The 16,948-nt window shown below is 47.5% G+C and overlaps 1 protein-coding gene across 4 annotated transcripts in view; it reads left to right on the forward strand.

Annotated features, from left to right (window-relative positions):
- lss (lanosterol synthase (2,3-oxidosqualene-lanosterol cyclase)) overlaps window positions 1-16,948 on the forward strand; it is a 116,945-nt gene that overhangs the window by 74,766 nt on the left and 25,231 nt on the right. For 3 of the 4 annotated variants that reach the window (XM_048534489.2, XM_048534487.2, XM_048534488.2), the window contains exons 14-15: window positions 2,706-2,756; window positions 14,962-15,111. In XM_048534489.2, the coding sequence (XP_048390446.1) occupies window positions 2,706-2,756; window positions 14,962-15,111 (201 nt within the window). The remainder of the gene's footprint in view (window positions 1-2,705; window positions 2,757-14,961; window positions 15,112-16,948) is intronic. The other variant, XM_048534490.2, reaches the window with a different exon arrangement.

Genomic DNA, 16,948 nt, shown 5'->3' on the forward strand with positions numbered 1-16,948 from the left:
GGCATGGGTAACAAACCAGAGATAACAACTCTGTTTGTTCTAGCTCTCAGCTTCCACCCTGGCTCCCTGAAATCCTGCCTGACATCCCTGTCCCTCTTTCTACCTATGTCATTGATGCCTGTGCAGACCACAACTTGGGGCTGGTCACCCCAAAGACACGATCCAAGACATCACGGACCCTGGCACGTGGGAGGCCACACGCCAACCGTGAGTCTCTTTCTATCCCAACAAACCTTCTATCAGTCCCTCTAACAATTGAGTCCCTGATGACTAACACTCTCTTCCTATCCCCCCCCTTCCCTTCTGGGATTTGGGGCAGTGACTAATCAAGACTGGAATAGAGCTCCTGTTTGGCCTCATCCATTACTTCTAGGGTTGGTGTGTAAACAAAGTTGACTGTGATGTACTGTTTCTAGGAATGGGTGAGCCAATGAATCACAAAGTGTTAATTTATCCTAGGGGGGGCTTATTGAGATGGTCGACCTATTCAGTTTTTGTGACAAAACCAACTCCATGGAGTCAGTGCTGTTACTAATTTACTCTCTTGCAGAAAAAGGTATATCTGCCTTCTTGTTCTCTGAGCTGATCTGCCTGCCTGCCTGCCATGTTTCGCTCATGGCAGCAATGTTAATGTTATAACACCGGAGTTCCTAGGCGATGATAGTGATGTGTCATTAGGGTCACTGCTGGGGTTCTCCATGTGTCAAACATCATTTTGAGGAGGTGGAAGATGCAAGTATGTAGGATCTTTTAATGTGGAATGGCCATTGCTCATTGTCTGCCACACGGTCCTGGTAGAGCAACGTCTTTGTCCAATGACAGAGATAGGTGGGGGCTCAGGCACCCCTGCATAGGTGGTTGGAACATGCTCCATACAATTTCAAGCTCCCCTTTCCACTTGAAGACTGAAGCGAGCAACCATGGCTAGCACTGAGTTGATACCTCTCCTCCCTCTGAGTCTGAAGGATCTGAACTCAAGTCTCACTCCAGGACCCAAGTGTGACAATATAGGCTGAGGTTCCAGTGCAACACGAAGGGAGTGCTGCATTGTTGGAGGTTTCATTTTGCGGATGAGACATTGAACCAAAGTCCCATCTGCCCTCCAGTATAGGTAAACAAGTGCCGTAACAGTAGTTCAAAAAGAGAAGGTCAGGTATCCTGGGTGTTCAGGTTATCCCTCACTTAACATGGTAAAATGCAGTTGGTTGGTGCCATCTTGTTCTTCGTAAGAATTTTCTGTCCACAAACAGGCTGCTCCATTTCCTACATTACAACAGTGACCACCTCTCCCAGCATTATTAGTAGGCTGTCAAGCATATGAAATATCTGATGGTCCTGGATGGTGCTACATAAATCTTGATTTTTTTTTCTTTTTCAGTTTATGTGAACCTTCTAGGACTTGATGTGGACCTTGTTCAATAGAAATTTTTGAACATACTAGAATACAGGATGTGTTCTGCCCATTTAAGTAATATGGACTCAATATATACTCATTTGTGAGTGTGAGCTTTGTACCAAATCTGCATCAGAGGTGGGAATGTGACTGCTTTGGCGTACCCTTGACAGCAGCCTGAAATCACTGTTGAATTAATTTACACTGGCCTACAGTGTTATTTGCAAATATGTGGATAAGCAAAGTGAAGGGGTTTCCACACTAGATCAGGCTAGTGCCTTCCAACTTGACAGCGATCCCCAAAGATCTCTAGAAGTGAACAGCGGTTTATATTTTTATGGCATGACTGAAGGAACACTTGGAAGTTTATTTTAAATTCACATTCTATAGATCGGGACTTTGCAAGAGTGCTCTTCCCAGCTTCATAACGCAACTATGCTTGGACTTCTGCAAGCTCTGCATACTTTGGGGTTTCTCATGATTCTTGGGAATCCTGAGGCTCCATCTCCTCATTTGCCTACTCACGAAAACAGTCTTTCACTGTTTATTCAGGACTGAGTCCTTTGACTCTCCATCAGCACAGATGGGATGCCATGGCATTGGGCCAAGTACTGGAAAATGAGATTAAGAGTAGTTGGTAGTTGTTTTTGCCTGACATGGATGCTATGGACATAAGGGCCTTTTTTTCTGTGCTGTCAATCTCAATGACTCCAAAGACTGCTTCCTCTCTGCATCCTACTGCTGTTCCCCATTCTCCAGAATATTAGGATCTCATGCTCCCTCCTTCACTCTCTCTCCACCCAAGCACCTCTGATTGCTAATCCTTTATATCCCCACCCTTGTTCATCATGTTAAATGCAATATATACAGGTCTAGCTTCAAGTTGTATATTTTTATGCTCATTGGGTTCTCTCACAAATTTAGATTTATTTCCAACTTGAAGCTGCTGAAACACAATCAGCCAACGACAGGACCTCACTCATTGACTGTATTACCTAGCACAAGATATTGTCAGAAGGTAGCAATCACCAGACAATCAGAACAGTGATGGAGAGATCATAGATTGGCACTACTTGCAATTTCTGCTGAGTTGCAAAGCTCTGGATCAGAGTGTACAATACCCCATGATTTATATGTAGCAGGGGAAGCAGTCCCATACTTTGAGCTACCATGAATCAATTAATTGGAACTTATGATTAAATCTGCATGCTACACAACATCTCTTTAAAGATATCAGAGAGAAAGAGAAGAGAAACCAGGCCAATCAGAAACATTCCCCACCTTTTAAATTTCCTGTTTTTTTTATTTACAGGTTCCAGACAATCCTCCAGATTATGATAAGTATTACCGTCAAATGAGTAAGGTAATTTGTTTTTGTGTGTCGATTCACAAGCTCAGACTTTCACTGCCGTGTTCCTTTTGTGTTCCTGCTGATCCAAAACATGTTGCATTTTGACTTTTTCCTCCTGCAGCCCCTGTGGTTAATGATTCTGATCAATTGCCTGTGATTTGAAACTGCATCTTCTGTCTCCTTTTTGAGATCAGAGCTCTAGAAGTGAACAATTGTTTGTATTTTCATGGCACATCTTGTGTAAAAAGTTGTCTCAGTGCTTGAAGTGATGGAGGTCGGTGGTGGAGAAGTGATTTCTGAAGGCCCACCGAGAGTAGCAACCGCTGAATTTGAAGACTGTGCTAGAAATGTGGCCATAGCTTATGCTGTCTTTGATCGCTAGGAAATGATAAGTCATCAAAGATGTAACATTGCTAAAAGGAATACAGTCAAAGCTCTGTGTCTTGCACTCATCAGGACTAGATGGCAAGAAACCAGTCTTGCAAAAGGAGCATCAATTTGTACAGCATACAAAGAGAGTGCTGATTGTTTGGGAAATCATTGGCATGACAATGCAGTAGGGACTGTAAGCTATCAATCTTGGTTCTCAGACCGTAAGACATAGGGGGAAATAAAGGAAATTCAGCCCAGTGAGTCTGCGTTGCTACTCAGTGAGATCATAGCTAATCTGATAATGTCCGAAGATAACAAGGTGTAGAGCTGGATGAACACAGCAGGCCGAGCAGGAAGGCTGGCATCCTTAGAGGCTTCACAATGGGATTAATATCTCTGAAACAATTTTAACCCCACTGTGAAACCTCTTCTAAGAATGCCAGTCTTCCTGCTCCTCTGATGCTGCTTGGCCTGCTGTGTTCATCCAGCTCTACACCTTGTTACCTCAGTTTCTCCAGCATCTGCAGTGCCTTATATCTCTGATAATCTCTGACTCCACTTACCTGTGTTTTTTCCTCTCTGACTCTTGACTCATTCACTGATTAAAAAATCTCTCTCAGCCTTTAATATACTTAATGGCACAGTTTTGACAGCCTGGTGAAGCATTTTACAGATTCCTTATCCTCTGAGAGAATAAAACTCTCTAAATCTTCACAAAGATAATAAAATGTGACGCTGGATGAACACAGCAGGCCAAGCAGCATCTCAGGAGCACAAAAGCTGACGTTTCGGGCCTAGACCCTTCATCAGAGAGAGGGATGGGGAGAGGGAACTGGAATAAATAGGGAGAGGGGGAGGCGGACCGAAGATGGAGAGTAAAGAAGATAGGTGGAGAGAGTGTAGGTGGGGAGGTAGGGAGGGGATAGGTCAGTCCAGGGAAGACTGACAGGTCAAGGAGGTGGGATGAGGTTAGTAGGTAGCTGGGGGTGCGGCTTGGGGTGGGAGGAAGGGATGGGTGAGAGGAAGAACAGGTTAGGGAGGCAGAGACAGGTTGGACTGGTTTTGGGATGCAGTGGGTGGGGGGGAAGAGCTGGGCTGGTTGTGTGGTGCAGTGGGGGGAGGGGACGAACTGGGCTGGTTTAGGGATGCAGTAGGGGAAGGGGAGATTTTGAAACTGGTGAAGTCCACATTGATACCATTAGGCTGCAGGGTTCCCAGGCGGAATATGAGTTGCTGTTCCTGCAACCTTCGGGTGGCATCATTGTGGCAGTGCAGGAGGCCCATGATGGACATGTCAGCTAGAGAATGGGAGGGAGAGTGGAAATGGTTAGCGACTGGGAGGTGCAGTTGTTTGTTGCGAACTGAGCGGAGGTGTTCTGCAAAGCGGTCCCCAAGCCTCCGCTTGGTTTCCCCAATGTAGAGGAAGCCGCACCGGGTATAGTGGATGCAGTATACCACATTGGCAGGTGTGCAGGTGAACCTCTGCTTAATGTGGAATGTCATCTTGGGGCCTGGGATGGGGGTGAGGGAGGAGGCGTGGGGACAGGTGTAGCATTTCCTGCGGTTGCAGGGGAAGGTGCCGGGTGTGGTGGGGTTGGAGGGCAGTGTGGAGCAAACAAGGGAGCCACGGAGAGAGTGGTCTCTCCGGAAAGCTGACAGGGGAGGGGATGGAAAAATGTCTTGGGTGGTGGGGTCGGATCCGGAGGTTGGTAGGGTGGTGTGTGAGAACGAGGGGGATCCTCTTGGGGCGGTTGTGGCGGGGGCGGGGTGTGAGGGATGTGTTGCGGGAAATACGGGAGACGCGGTCAAGGGCGTTCTCGATCACTGTGGGGGGAAAGTTGCGGTCCTTAAAGAACTTGGACATCTGGGATGTGTGGGAGTGGAATGTCTTATCGTGGGAGCAGATGCGGCGGAGGCGGAGGAATTGGGAATAGGGGATGGAATTTTTGCAGGAGGGTGGGTGGGAGGAGGTGTATTCTAGGTAGCTGTGGGAGTCGGTGGGCTTGAAATGGACATCAGTTACAAGCTGGTTGCCTGAGATGGAGACTAAGAGGTCCAGGAAGGTGAGGGATGTGCTGGAGATTGCCCAGGTGAACTGAAGGTTGGGGTGGAAGGTGTTGGTGAAGTGGATGAACTGTTTGAGCTCCTCTGGGGAGCAAGAGGCGGCGCCGATACAGTTATCAATGTACCGGAGGAAGAGGTGGGGTTTGGGGCCTGTGTAGGTGCGGAAGAGGGACTGTTCCACGTAACCTACAAAGAGGCAGGCATAGCTGGGGCCCATGCGGGTGCCCATGGCCACCCCCTTAGTCTGTAGGAAGTGGGAGGAGTCAAAAGAGAAGTTGTTGAGTGTGAGGACGAGTTCAGCTAGGCGGATGAGAGTGTCGGTGGAGGGGGACTGGTCGGGCCTGCGGGATAGGAAGAAGCGGAGGGCCTTGAGGCCATCTCCATGCGGAATGCAGGTGTACAGGGACTGGACGTCCATGATGAATATGAGGTGTTGGGGGCCAGGGAATTGGAAGTCCTGGAGGAGGTGGAGGGCATGAGTGGTGTCACGGACGTAGGTGGGGAGTTCCTGGACCAAAGGGGAGAAAATGGAGTCCAGATAGGTGGAGATGAGTTCGGTGGGGCAGGAGCAGGCTGAGACGATGGGTCGACCAGGGCAGGCAGGTTTGTGGATTTTGGGAAGGAGATAGAAATGGGCCGTGCGGGGTTGGGGAACAATGAGGTTGGAGGCTGTGGGTGGGAGGTCCCATGTGGTGATGAGGTTGTGAATGGTGTTGGAGATGATGGTTTGGTGCTCGGGTGTGTGGTCATGATCGAGGAGGCGGTAGGAGGTGGTGTCGGAGAGTTGGCGTCTGGCCTCGGCGATGTAGAGGTCAGTGCGCCATACTACCACTGCGCCACCCTTGTCTGCGGGTTTGGTGAGGTTGGGGTTGGAGCGGAGGGCTGCCCGTTCTGCGGGTGAGAGGGGTGGAGAGGTTGAGGCGGTTAATGTCTGGACGGCAGTTGGAGATGAAGAGGTCGAGGGAGGGTAGGAGGCCTGGGGGTGGTGTCCAGGAGGAGGACTTGTGTTGGAAGCGGGTGAAGGGGTCAGTGGAGGGAGGGTTGGGTTCCCGGTTGAAGAAGTAGGCATGGAGGCGAAGACGGCGGAAAAACTGCTCTATGTCCAACCGTGACTGGTATTCGTTGATTTGTGGTTGTAGGGGGACAAAGGTGAGCCCCTTGCTAAGGACTGACCGTTCGTCCTCAGTCAGTGGGAGGTCTGGGGGGATGTTGAAGATGCGGCAGGGCTCAGTGTGGCTGTCTGCTCTGGGGTTGCTGGCTGTGGAGGTTGTGGGCGGAGCGATGAGGTCGTCGCCCGTGGGCGGGGTGCCGCCGGCGTCGCCCGTGGGCGGGGTGCCGCCGGCGTCGCCCGTGGGCGGGGTGCCGCCGGCGTCGCCCGTGGGCGGGGTGCCGCCGGCGTCGCCCGTGGGCGGGGTGCCGCCGGCGTCGCCCGTGGGCGGGGTGCCGCCGGCGTCGCCCGTGGGCGGGGTGCCGCCGGCGTCGCCCGTGGGCGGGGTGCCGCCGGCGTCGCCCGTGGGCGGGGTGCCGCCGGCGTCGCCCGTGGGCGGGGTGCCGCCGGCGTCGCCCGTGGGCGGGGTGCCGCCGGCGTCGCCCGTGGGCGGGGTGCCGCCGGCGTCGCCCGTGGGCGGGGTGCCGCCGGCGTCGCCCGTGGGCGGGGTGCCGCCGGCGTCGCCCGTGGGCGGGGTGCCGCCGGCGTCGCCCGTGGGCGGGGTGCCGCCGGCGTCGCCCGTGGGCGGGGTGCCGCCGGCGTCGCCCGTGGGCGGGGTGCCGCCGGCGTCGCCCGTGGGCGGGGTGCCGCCGGCGTCGCCCGTGGGCGGGGTGCCGCCGGCGTCGCCCGTGGGCGGGGTGCCGCCGGCGTCGCCCGTGGGCGGGGTGCCGCCGGCGTCGCCCGTGGGCGGGGTGCCGCCGGCGTCGCCCGTGGGCGGGGTGCCGCCGGCGTCGCCCGTGGGCGGGGTGCCGCCGGCGTCGCCCGTGGGCGGGGTGCCGCCGGCGTCGCCCGTGGGCGGGGTGCCGCCGGCGTCGCCCGTGGGCGGGGTGCCGCCGGCGTCGCCCGTGGGCGGGGTGCCGCCGGCGTCGCCCGTGGGCGGGGTGCCGCCGGCGTCGCCCGTGGGCGGGGTGCCGCCGGCGTCGCCCGTGGGCGGGGTGCCGCCGGCGTCGCCCGTGGGCGGGGTGCCGCCGGCGTCGCCCGTGGGCGGGGTGCCGCCGGCGTCGCCCGTGGGCGGGGTGCCGCCGGCGTCGCCCGTGGGCGGGGTGCCGCCGGCGTCGCCCGTGGGCGGGGTGCCGCCGGCGTCGCCCGTGGGCGGGGTGCCGCCGGCGTCGCCCGTGGGCGGGGTGCCGCCGGCGTCGCCCGTGGGCGGGGTGCCGCCGGCGTCGCCCGTGGGCGGGGTGCCGCCGGCGTCGCCCGTGGGCGGGGTGCCGCCGGCGTCGAGGGTGGTGTGTGGGGTGTTGTACCTGGACGTGGAGGTGGTGACTGCAGCAGCGGTTCCGGAAGTTCTGTGGCCAGCGGAGGCGGATGTGACATCATCGGTGGGGTCTCCAGCCGTGTCCTCATGGTCAATGGCGGCGGGTGCATGGTGGGGGGAGGGGCAGGTACAGACTCGGGATTTGGGAGGCGCAGGAATCCTCTTGTGGGTGGCAGGGGCCCGTGAGTTGGTTGTACTTACGATTTTTGGTGTCCAGTAAAGCTGAGTGGAACTGGGTGTTCAGTCTGTGGATCCTGCGGAGGATGAAAAACAGCAGGGGTCCTTTGCAGGTCTGGGAGAGGGAGGCTCTGAGCTGGGGCAGGCTGGATTGCAGTGTGTGGAGGTGCCGGCGCATGGCTGCAAGTGTCTGTTTCAGGACTCGCAGGGAGAAACGCTTCTGAAGGGCCTGAATATTCTGGGTGTAGAGGTGGTCACAGTTGGGACCAAATTGGGAAGGCTGAAATGTGGACTGTAGTCCCTTGGGGATGATCTGGTTCCGTAGGCAGGTGCTGAGGAAGGTGATGTGGCTGTGGTACCTGGTTTGCTTCAGGACATGGTCGAGCAGTTTCAAGGCCGAAGAGATTACAAGAGAGTTGCAATGGGAGAGAGATTCCCTGAGGTTGCTCCGGAGGGAGGAGGGTAACTTTTTCAGGTTAGGCATCCCTGGAAGAGGCTTCGCAGTGAGGTTAAAATAGTATCAGAGATAATGGGAACTGCAGATGCTGGAGAATTCCAAGATAATAAAATGTGAGGCTGGATGAACACAGCAGGCCAAGCAGCATCTCAGGAGCACAAAAGCTGACGTTTCGGGCCTAGACCCTTCATCAGAGAGGGGGATGGGGAGAGGGAACTGGAATAAATAGGGAGAGAGGGGGAGGCGGACCGAAGATGGAGAGTAAAGAAGATAGGTGGAGAGAGTGTAGGTGGGGAGGTAGGGAGGGGATAGATCAGTCCAGGGAAGACGGACAGGTCAAGGAGGTGGGATGAGGTTAGTAGGTAGCTGGGGGTGCGGCTTGGGGTGGGAGGAAGGGATGGGTGAGAGGAAGAACAGGTTAGGGAGGCAGAGACAGGTTGGACTGGTTGGTTGTGTGGTGCAGTGGGTGGGAGGGGACGAATCTTCACAAAGTTGATTGATCGAGTTACTTTGCCTGCGCTCCTAACTTGTTTGTTTATTTACCTAGTTTAAACTACAGAAGACTTTGATGTTAACTACTGCCTTATTTCTTTATTTTTCTTTCTTACTGCTTTATTATTCAGTAAAATAGTGCTTAACATTTTAACTTTCATTTATCTTACTACTTTCGTACCTAAGTGTTTTTGTACCGAGGTACCTAAGATGGCACTATGTGAAGCAACATTATACGCTTTTCACTGTACTCTTGTACTTCTGTACTTGAGTACATGTAGCAATAAAATTTAAACTCTAATCTAATAAAATTCCTTCTCATTTCAATATTAAATGGGTGCCTCCTTATTCTGGATAACTCCTGTCTGGTCCTAATCTCTCCCACAAGAGAAAACAACCAAGGCAAACAAGACCATGGGTAAGCTTGAAAATGGGGTTAGAATAGCTTGGTGGATGTAATTGACCAGCATGGACAAAATTGGCCAAAGTACCTTTTCCTATGTTGTAGACCTCTGTATGATTAATTTCTCTATATCTATCCTATCATGCTCCCTAAAAAGTTTAAATTAATGTTTTGAGTCTTGGGACTCTTCTGACTTGAGTCACTGGACTTGAAACATTAACTTTACTTCTTCCTCATAGACGGTGCCAGACTTGCAGAGTTCCTCCAAAAATTTCTGTTTTCATTTCAGATCTCCAGCATCTGTAGTTCTTTATTTCATTATCCCACGAGAATCTTACATGTTTCAATAAGGTCTCCTCTTATTCATCTAAACTGTGATGAATACAAGCCATCCACTCAACCTCTCTTCATTAAAAAATCTTTGCAAACCCAAGATCAATGTAGTGAACCTTCTCAGATTACCTCCAATGCTAATGTATCTTAAATAAGTGACCAAAAACTGTTCACAGTATTCTAACTGTCATCTGTGTAGTTCTTTGTATAATTGTAGCAAGATTTCACTGTTCCTTTTGAAATAAATGTCAATATTCCATTTGTCTTTCCCTAATACCCACTGTTCATGTAGCCTGGTCAAGGTGTTGTGAATTTCTAAATGCAAGAGATTGGCATTTTCTTTCCCAGTAAAAGAGATGCAGTGTTTGTACAAATTCTGTTTGCCTAAATAAGACGCAGTCTGGCATGCATAAACGCAACACCCATAGGCCCAACTAAAAATCTCAAATTGGTTGTCTGGTCCAATTCCTAGTATGGTCAGAATTATTTAGCAAATGTTGTCTATGTTTGGTTATGGTGTTCTAATTTAGTACAATGTGTTTAATGTTTTATGTAGACAAAAGGAGCTCATACATGTATTGTACCTTTTATTTGGGAAAGGATCCATGGAGACTTCCAATCTCTTTTGCATGCACATTCTGATGAGAGCAAGATAAAAGCGTCGACCTTGTGTCTCCTTTTAGCAATGTTTAAGTACTGTACTACAAAGCAATTATCTACCGACTTGGTAACAAATGGGCACATGGAGAATAAAGAAAAAAATGTCGAAATGAATTGAGGATAGCAACCCTACAGTAATTCATGATTAATCATGGACAAAAGGCTGAGACTGGTTATCTACTTTGCTGTATCTAAGCCGCTATGATCTACCTGTGCAACTCACAAAACAAAGCCTTTCACTGCTTAGGACATGTGACTACAATAAATCAAAGCAAATTCGGGATAAGTAGTAAAATGTTTAGCAGAAGAATATCCAATAATCATGTCTCTGGGTACATGCACAGGTGATTGCACAGGAGTGGGATTAGAAAGGGTTTTGAAAATATTCAGTATTGGTAAAAATTGAGAGTACAAGAATAGCGAAGTTCTGCTGTAGCTGTACAGGCATGAGTAAGACTGCTGTACAAAATTTTGGGCTCCTTACTTAAGAAGGGACAGATGTGCATTGGAGGCAGTTCAATAAGTTTCACTTGGTGGTTTGCTCTGATGAGAGGTCACGTTAAGCAAGTTGGGCCCAAACTCCATGGAGATTCAAAGAATGTGAGGTAATATTATTGAACAAAGTTTCTGAGAAGGCTGGGCAGAAATGATATTTTGCTTTGAATGGGAGTCTAGACCTAGGGTGCACAACGCAGAGACACGCAAGGTGAGCACCTTTCATTGGACAGACGTTAAAAGACAGTTTAAAATAAGGAGTACAATTCTAAATTTGTGGACTACAGTTTGTGGCTTTCCACCTATGAGAGATGAAGAGAAATCCAAATATAAAAACTGAGCCTGGAGAAAAGTATGTAGAAGTGACTAAAACCAAGCTGAGTGGGAAGAAGGAACAGAGAATTTATCATTAATAGTACATCAGAGTAAAGCTTATGCAGGAAATGGTAGTGTAAGATTCACAGAATTGTCACTCTAGAAGGAAATATTTTCTCACATCATTCTAGCTTTGTTTATGTATTGCTTGAAATCTATATCCTCTCATTATTTTTTCTTTTATGAGCAGGAATAGCTTCTCATTATCTACTGTACCCAGCCCACTCATGATTTTGAAAACCTTTATCAAATCTCCTTTTAGCCACCTCCGTTCCAGGGAGAACAGTCTCAATTTCTTCAATCTGTCCTCATAATTAAAAATACTAATTCTTGAAACCCATATTGTAAATTTGCTTCTGCACTCACTGTAATGTATTCACATCTTTCCTGTAATGTGGTGCCCTTAACTGTGCGTGACATTCCAGTTCAGGTCCAAAAAGTGTCTTGTACAAGCTCAACATTACCTGCTTGCTCTTTTGTATGTCCCTATTAATTAATTTGAGACTACACTATGCTTTCTTAACTGCTCTCTCCACCTGCACTACCGCCTTCAATTACCTATGCACATAAACACCCTCTGCTCCTGCACTCCTTTAGAATCGTACCCCTTATTTTACAATGTTCTTCCAACCAAAGTGCATCACCTCACATGTTTCTGCATTGAACCTCATATTCTGCCTATCATCCCACTCCACCACTTGTCAATGTCTTTTTGGAGTTCCACATTGTCCTCTTCACAGTTTAGAATTCTTCCAAGTTTAGCATATTATGGAAATTTCAAAATTGCCCCAATACTGACCCTCTGGGAAGTCTACTACAAACTTTCTTTAGTTATTCTCTTTCCTATCACGTCTATCAATGTTGTGCCTATTTGCTACTGTCCTTCCTTCACAAGTCTGTTATGTAGCATAAAAATAAAATTGAAGCCAATTTATCTGAATGTGTCAAATATTTGCAATAATTTTGATGAAATAGAGAAAAATGGTTTCGATCTAATCACCATTACAAATTCATGTAACAAGTTAGCCCAGTTGGAAAATAAAGATTCAAATTTTTCAGAAAGAGACACAATGGAAAAGGAGGAATAACCCTGATAATAAAGAATGCTGGATGTGAGTTTGCTCGCTGAGCTGGAAGGTTAGTTTTCAGACGTTTCGTCACCATTCTAGGTAACATCATCAGTGAGCCTCCGACGAAGCGCTGGTGTTATGTCCTGCTTTCTATTTATCTGGTTAGGTTTCCTTGCGTTGGTGACGTCATTTCCTGCGTTGGTGATGTCATTTCCTGTTCTTTTTCTCAGGGGATGGTAGATTTATTTGGAGCCAATGTGTTTGTTGATGGAGTTCCTGTTGGAATGCCATGCTTCTAGGAATTCTCGTGCATGTCTCTGTTTGGCTTGTTCTAGGATGGATGTGTTGTCCCATTCCAAGTGGCGTCCTTCCTCATCTGTACGTAAGGGTACGAGTGATAGTGGGTCATTTCGTTTTGTGACTAGCCACAAAACGACATGACCCACTATCACTCGTATCCTTACACACAGATGAGGAAGGACACCACTTTGATTGGGACAACACATCCATCCTAGGACAAGCCAAACAGAGACATGCACGAGAATTCCTAGAAGCATGGCATTCCAACCGGAACTCCATCAACAAACACATTGGCTCCAAATAAATCTACCATCCCCTGAGAAAAAGAACAGGAAATGACATCACCAACGCAGGAAATGACGTCACCAACGCAAGGAAACCTAACCAGATAAATAGAAAGCAGGACATAACACCAGCGCTTCGTCGGAGGCTCACTGATGATGTTACCTAGAATGGTGACGAAACGTCTGAAAACTAACCTTCCAGCTCAGCGAGCAAACTCAGATCCAGAACCTCAACCTGAGCTACAAATCTTCTCAAAACTTGCTAATAAAGAATGCCATAAAATCATTAATGAAAAGGGAATTAGTCTCAAAATCGGCAAGTAGATTCCATTTGGGTAGAGATGATGAATAGAATGATCTGAAAACCATGGTAAAGGTAAGATTTTGGGCTGTCTAACAGTAGTTAAGCTATTGGATAGTTCACTAAACAAGAAATGATCGGAGTTTATAATAGATGCACTGTAATAATTTTGGCAACTTCTAATATAGTCTGGACAAACCAAATTGGCAATGTGGTCTGGAAGATGAGTTCAAAGGATACTTTTGTGACAGAGTGCTTTGGAGCACTGAGTTGTAAAACAAGTAAGGATCAAGTAATTTTAGATCTAGTATAATGCCACGGAGACAGGATTAACTAGTAATACCATAGTAACAGATCGAAAGAATGATCATAGTTCCACTGACTTTTGTACTAAATTTGAAAGTAACATACTGAAGTCACAAGCAGCAATCTAAAACTTCACTAATTACAGAGGAATGAGGGGAGAACCGCCTTTGGCTAACCTGTGGTAAATGAATAGTGGAAACATTAAAATAAATCATTCAGAATGTTCCACCAAGAATACAATGCTTTCGAAAAACAAAAACTCAGCAAGGTCCATCAATGTAATTGAGAATGGTATTTAATTAAAAGAAAAAACTGATAATTTTGTTAAGAATAGTAGTAAATTTGAGGATTGGAAGTGTTTTAGAAACCCGCACAGGCCCAAAAAAGGAGAGAAAAGTAGAATAAGAGTAATCTGGCAAGAAATATCACAGATTGTAAGAGCTTCAACAAGTACGTAAAAAGGAAGAGAGTAGCCAAGTATAAGAACAGTTCTTCCAAAATTCCCTAGATTCCAGAATGATCCAACAAGATTGGAAGTGAACAAGTGTAATGCCATTATTCAAAAAAGAAGGGGTACAAAATACTGGGGTAGCTACTCTGACATAAGTCACGTGGAGTCTGTGACAGACTGGAAAAGCATAGTGTGATCAGAACCAGTGAGCATGGCTTTATGAATGAGAATTCCATTTGCCAGATTTATTAAGAGATTTTTAAGGATGTGATTGGTCATAGAGATAAAGAGGAACCAGTAGATATAATATCCTTAGATTTCCAAAACGCATTTGGCAAGGGCTCCATGAACTGGGGTGATATATTAGCCCAAATTGGGGATTGGTACAATCAAGTAGCAGGGAGAAATGTGGCATTTTCAAACTGACAGGCTGTGAACAGTGTCAAATCACTAAGCTAATGAAAAGACAAACAGTAATACACCATAAGTCCACTGACGTTGTGGGGGGAATATAAGGTGTAAGGAAAACACCAGACTACAAAAAGCTCAAGACAAGCAAAGTGATTGGGCAACCAGTAGAAAGGCATGAGGATATTTGCTTTGGTCATTAGAATAGAAGCACAGAATATGTTTCAAAAGGTAAGAAACTTGTAAATGCCGATTCTCAGAAAGACCTGAGTGTACAAGGAACACAAGAACAGAAGACAAGAACGTTACAATGAAGAATAAGGAAACATGAAGCTGCTTGAAGTCATTCCACTGTGCTAAACTGACCCATTGTCTGAAATGGCAGGGTCTTTGCCAAACTTGCTCAGGGACAAAATAGCAATGCACTGGACAGGAATTTTCTGATCAAGCATAGTTTGGTGGAGGCTGGGATTTATTTATGGATAAATCTGGAGGTTATCCATGTGGATCAGAAAATGACTGTAAATGTTGCCCACATAGACCTTGAGAAAGCAATTCACAGGAGATTGTTAGCAAAATGGCAGGGCAAACAGTACTGGAGGTAAATTTGTGACCTGGGCTAGTAGTTGGTTGTGAGGTATGAAATAGCAAGTTCAAGATATGTAGGGTTTGTGGTAGGCTACAATGCTCATGTTCCTTTGCTCACTCTAGTATGTTTCTTCTGTCCCAGTTCAGCCATCAGAATGCTTACCTCCATCAAGAGAGAGGGAGTGCTTGTTGTAACTTTACTGGTGCTGTGTCTTGCAGGGGGGTTTCTCATTCAGCACTCGGGACTGCGGCTGGATTGTTGCAGATTGCACGGCAGAAGGCTTGAAATCCATAATGCTGCTGCAGGAGAAGTGTCCCTTTATCAAGGATCACATTTCTGAGGAGCGACTGTTTGATGCCGTCAATGTGGTAGGCTGTGAATGTCTGTACCCACAGTGAATAATAGAACGACTGAACCACACTCAACCACATTATCCAACCCTCCCACTCCACGCCCTCCACCTGTCCAGCCTTACCCAGCCCACTAAGTGAAGCATTTGCTGGAACAATGGGCTGAGAATGGTGTGCAGGGGCATTATGTATAACAATTTTAATCCCATTTTCCAGTAGTTGGCCCATAGCCTTGTATGCCTTAGCATTGCAAGTGTGCATCTAATTATTTCCTAAATGTTACAAGGATTTCTGCCTCTGTCTAATAGGCAGTGAGTTCCAGATACCCACTACCCTCTGGCTGCAATTCTTTTTTGTCACATCTCCTCTAAATCTTCTGCCCCTCACCTTAAATCTATGCCCCTGATCATTGATCCCTTCATTAAGGGGAAATATTTCTTCCTGTCTATCCTATCTATGCACCTCATAATTTTAAACATCTCTATCATGTCCCTCTCAATCTTCCCTACTCTAAGGAAAACAATCCCAATCTGTCTCAATCTCTCTTAATAATTGACATTCTCCAGCCCAGGCTATATCCTGGTAAACCACCTCTGCACCCCCTCCAATACTATCACATCTCTCCTCAGAAATGGATCCTAAAAGTGTATACAATACTTTAGCTGTGACGTAACGAATATTTTTTCAAAAAGAAACAAGAATTGCAGGAGAAATGCAGCATGTGTGGCAAATGGGGAAAGAAAGCAGAGTTAACATTTCTGGTCTAGTGGCTGGAAGAATCAATAGCAGCTATTAGGGACCATCAGTAACTGACAGTGGGTTGGTTGTGGTAGCAACCCATGTGATGATAGGGCCTGTGTTACAAAGTTGGGTGAAGAATGTGGAAGAAGGTGTTCAAGCCTTAAAATTAGTGAACTTGATATTGAATCCTGAACTTCACTGGACCACTGCAACAAGCGCAAGATAGAGATGTTGGCCGTGGAATACAGTGATGTGTTGAACTGGCAGGCAACTGGAAGGTCAGGGTCATTGACCTGCTGAGTTTCTGCAGAAATTTCTGTTTTTGTTTCAGATTTCCAGCACTGCAGTTCTTTGTTTTTTATTTGTTCAATGTTGTATACAGTTCCAGCATCACTTCCCTGCTGTTAAACTTGACTAATAAAGGCACGTATCCCAAATACTTTCTGAACGACTTTATCCACCTGCCTTGAAACCTTAAGGGACTGATGCTACCATTCATCATGTATTCCCTTGTTTGTTCTGCCCAAGTGCATAACCTCATATTTATCCAGATTGAATTCCATTTGTAAGTGATCAGACCATCTGATCAGCCAGTCTCTATCTCCCTGTAATCTAAGGCTAACCGCTTCACACTTTACCACACCACCAATTTTTGAGTCACCAGTGAACTTACTGATCACCCCTCTTATGTTCAAATCTTAGCCGTTGATATAAACGGCTAACAGCAAGGAACCCAACACTGACTTCTGTGGAAGCCCACTGGACACAGACTTCCAGTCAGAAAAGCGTCCTTCAGCCATCACCCTCTGCTTCCTGCTAATTGTGGATCCAGTTGCCAAATTTCATTGGATCCCATGGCTGTTACCTTTGCTATCAGTCTTCCATGAGGCACCTTATTTAAAAGAAAGAGCCTTACTAAGTCCAAATAGACGATTGTCCTCAACTACACATCTGATCACTTCTTTGAAAAATTAAAGCATTGTCGAGATGAACCAGCCATAAACAGACTAAGACTGAAATCTGTAAAAACTGATAAGTTCTTAACTGTTATTTGCACCTGAGGTCACCTGAGCTTCAATTTTAGTCTGATCAACTTACGTTATTATGTTAAGCA

The sequence above is a fragment of the Stegostoma tigrinum genome, chromosome 7 (assembly GCF_030684315.1).
Source record: "Stegostoma tigrinum isolate sSteTig4 chromosome 7, sSteTig4.hap1, whole genome shotgun sequence".
NCBI classification, from domain to species: domain Eukaryota; kingdom Metazoa; phylum Chordata; class Chondrichthyes; order Orectolobiformes; family Stegostomatidae; genus Stegostoma; species Stegostoma tigrinum.